The 3624-nt window shown below is 57.6% G+C and overlaps 1 protein-coding gene across 1 annotated transcript; it reads left to right on the top strand.

The window, feature by feature from the left end:
* The first annotated feature begins 550 nt into the window (after positions 1-550).
* THITE_2108580 (uncharacterized protein) lies at positions 551-3624 on the top strand. The gene is made up of 5 exons (XM_003649682.1): positions 551-776; positions 837-2374; positions 2439-2512; positions 2571-2874; positions 2938-3624. Exons 1-5 carry the CDS (start codon positions 678-680, stop codon positions 3566-3568), a joined length of 2646 nt encoding a protein of 881 aa, XP_003649730.1. The 5' UTR covers positions 551-677; the 3' UTR covers positions 3569-3624.

Below are 3624 nucleotides of genomic sequence, written 5' to 3'. Positions count from 1 at the left end.
CAAAGCAACCCCACCTTGTCAAGCTTCCCCTCTGTTTGCCTGTGCAGTAGTTGGCGCCCGAGCTTCTAGAAGGAAAAAGAGAGAATCCACCAACCAATAGCTCTGGCAACCACCGATTGCTGCTTTTTCTTGTGTTCCAGGTTGTTTTGTTTTTCTAGGCCGAGCTCCCGTCCTCGAGATTGCCATCGCCGCGACACTGCCTGGCAAGACTCGTCCATCATCATGGCTTCCACCCTGGACCACCTTGCGCAGTTGCTCAACGCAACTCTGGATGCGCAGCACCATCGCAAAGGCAAGTTTAGGTCGATCCCGCCCGGGATGTTTCGGGCGAACCACTCGAACAACCCCCACAGAATCGGCGACATGCGACAGGTGCAACTAACACGCTTGGTCATGCAGCCGAGAACGCGCTCAAGGAAGAGGCCAAGAAGCCGCAATACTCGCTGTCGCTCCTCAGCGTCGTGAGCTCCGGCGCTCAACCCCTCAAGACGCGCCTCGCCGCCGCTCTCGCATTCAAGAACTTCATCCGCCATAACTATGTGGTGCGTGTTGCCGCGCGGGACCGGTGGGAAGAAGAGGCCTGGCCGGTTCATCTGACGCTGCTTTAGGACGAAGAAGGCAACTACAAGCTCCCTCTGGAAGAGGTGCAGACGATCAAGCAGGAACTCGTCGGCCTGATGATTTCGTCCCCCCCAACAATACAGACGCAGCTAGGCGAAGCCATTAGCATCATCGCCGACTCGGATTTCTGGGAACGCTGGGACACCTTGACCGGGGTACGACTCGCTGCGGTGGCGGTGGTGCCGAAGAACCTCGACTGACGTTGCATGTTCTAGGACCTCGTCAGCCGTCTCTCCAACACCGACTACAAAGTTACCAATGGCGTCTTGGAAGTCGCGCATTCCATATTCGTGCGCTGGCGGCCCCTGTTTCAGTCCAACGAGCTCAACAGGGAAGTTGTGCACGTTGTTGGGATCTTTGGCGAGCCCTTCATCCAGATGCTGAGCGTAAGAGAGCCCCCCGTTGCGCTTGCCCCCGTCGGAAACCGGCTGACAGTGGCACGGCAGGTTGCAGACCAGCAAATCGAGGCCAACAAGGACAATGCCGATGCGCTCAAAGGCTGGCTCGAGACCATGAGCCTCCTGATAAGGATTCTCTACGATTTCTGTTGCCATGATATTCCGTTCGTCATTGAAGCGCACCTTCAACCGATCACCGCGTTGCTCCAGAAGTACATTACCTATTCGAGCGCCAAGTTCGATGAGGAGGACGAAGCCACGCCGCTTGAGACCCTCAAGTCAGACATCTGCGATGTTCTCCAACTGTTTACCAACAAGTACGACGACGATTTTGGCCAGTACGTCCAGGCGTTCACCAGCAGCGTCTGGGACGTGTTGTCAAAGATTAGCTTTGAGAAGCGATACGACATCCTCACGAGCAAAGCCCTGCAATTTCTGACTGCTGTGGCTTCGGTGCCGCGTCATGCAGAAATCTTCAACAACGAGCAGACGTTGAGCACAATCGTTGAGAAGGTCATCGTTCCCAACGTGGAGCTTCGGGAATCAGATATTGAGATGTTCGAGGATGAGCCGATCGAGTTCATCAGGCGCGACCTTGAGGGTTCCGACACTGACTCGCGGCGGAGGGCGGCCACGGACTTCCTGAGGAAAGTTCTCGAAAACTATGAGATGCTCGTCACACAGGTGGTTTCCGGGTACATCAACCACTACTTGACCCTCGGCAAGACCAACTGGAAGGCCAAGGATACCGCTGTCTATCTCTTCATCGCCATTGCCGCCAGAGGTGCCGTCACGGCCGCCCACGGAGTCAAGACGGTCAACAGCTTCGTCAACGTCGTCGACTTCTTCGAGCAGAACATCGCCGCAGACCTCCTTTCCGGGGCAAGCGAGCCCATCTCCAAGGTTGACGCCATCAAGTATTTGTACACGTTCCGGAGCCAGCTCAACAAGGCCCAGTGGACCAGCGCCATTCGGCCTCTCATCCAGAATCTCGCCTCGACCAACTACGTCGTCTACACATATGCGGCCATTGCTGTTGAGAGAGTGCTGTTCTTGACCGATGAGCAGGGCCAGCACTTGTTCTCGCCGAACGACATCCAGCCGTATGCCAAGGATTTGCTGGAGCACCTGTTCGCGCTGATCGAAAAGGACGTGTCGGCCCCCAAACTGCAGGAGAACGAATTTCTAATGAGGTGCATCATGCGGGTGCTGATCGTCATGAAGGGGGGGATCCTGGACTGCGGTGCCGAGAGCGTTCTCAACCACCTGATCAACATCACAAACGTGATCAAGGAGAATCCCAGCAACCCACGTTTTTACTACTACCACTTCGAGGCAATTGGTGCCCTCGTACGGTACGGCTCCCCTATCTCTCTCGGAATCGAACATTGTGTGTCTGACTCGAAGCAGGTACTGCAGTAACTCGCCTACCTTGGGCCTGGTTCCTCGGCTATGGGCGCCCTTTGCCGCCATCCTTAGCGAGGATGTTTCGGGTGAGTCGCAAACAGTTGGCCGCCGACGATGACCGTATTTCTGACAGCCTGCCCGCAGAGTTTGTGCCTTTCGTTTTCCAGATATTCGCCATGCTTCTGGAGCTCAACCCGTCCGGAGAGGTGCCTGGTGATTTCAAGATCCTGATCGAGGCCGTTCTCGCCCCGGGCCCGTGGGAAACGAGAGGCAACGTCCCGTCGTTGGCAAGGTTCATTGCAGCCATTATTCCCAAGGCGGCAGAGGAGATCAAGGCCGAGAAGAAGCTGGAGCCCTTCCTCAGTATCTTCCAACGCCTCCTTGCCGGGAAGAAGACGGATCAGAACGCCTTCGATGTCCTCGAGGCCATCGTCGGCACATTCTCTGGGTAAGCGGTGTCGAGTCTAGCCGGTACCCCAGAACGAAAAGTTCAGCACTAACGATCATTCAGGGACGTGTTGGACCCGTACTTCGGGACGATCATCACGCTCATCTTTAGCAAGCTGCAAAGCAACCCGACCGACTCGTTCAAGTCCCGCGTGGCCCGATTTTACCATCTCGTCTCAGCCAGGGCCGGCGACGCCAAGCTGGGCGCCGACTACTTCATCAAACACGCCGAGGCCATCCAAGCCAACGTCTTCACGCCGTTCTATCTCACCGTCATCCTGCCCACGACAGGGACGTTTGTGCGCCCCGTCGACCGCAAGCTCGGCGTCATCTCGTACACCAAGACGCTGTGCGAGTCGGAGTCGTTCGCGAACCGCTACGTGAAGGGCTGGGGGTTCACGTGCAACCACCTGCTGGACCTGCTCAAGAACCCGCCGCGCGTGTCCGCCGGCATCGGCGACGAGATCGTCAACGAGGCCGACGTCGACGACATCGGCTTCGGCCTCGGCTTCACCCCCCTCAACACCTGCAAGCGCGGCCCCCGCGACGACTTCCCCGACATCGTCGAGGTCGACAAGTGGGTCAGCCAGTACCTGAAGGAGGCCAACCAGCGCCACGGCGGCAAGATCGCCACCTTCGTGCAGGAGCGGCTGGTCCCCGAGGCGCGGGCTGCCTTGGCGCCGTACCTTGCTTAGGTTGAGGGTTTGGCTGGTCGGCGGTCAAGGTTTCCTTCCGCAGTGGGATAGGTCTG

Source organism: Thermothielavioides terrestris, chromosome 1 (genome assembly GCF_000226115.1).
Source record: "Thermothielavioides terrestris NRRL 8126 chromosome 1, complete sequence".
Taxonomy (NCBI): Eukaryota; Fungi; Ascomycota; class Sordariomycetes; order Sordariales; family Chaetomiaceae; genus Thermothielavioides; species Thermothielavioides terrestris.
Note: the sequence above shows the minus strand (reverse complement) of the source record. Positions and strands in the feature narration are given on the sequence as shown.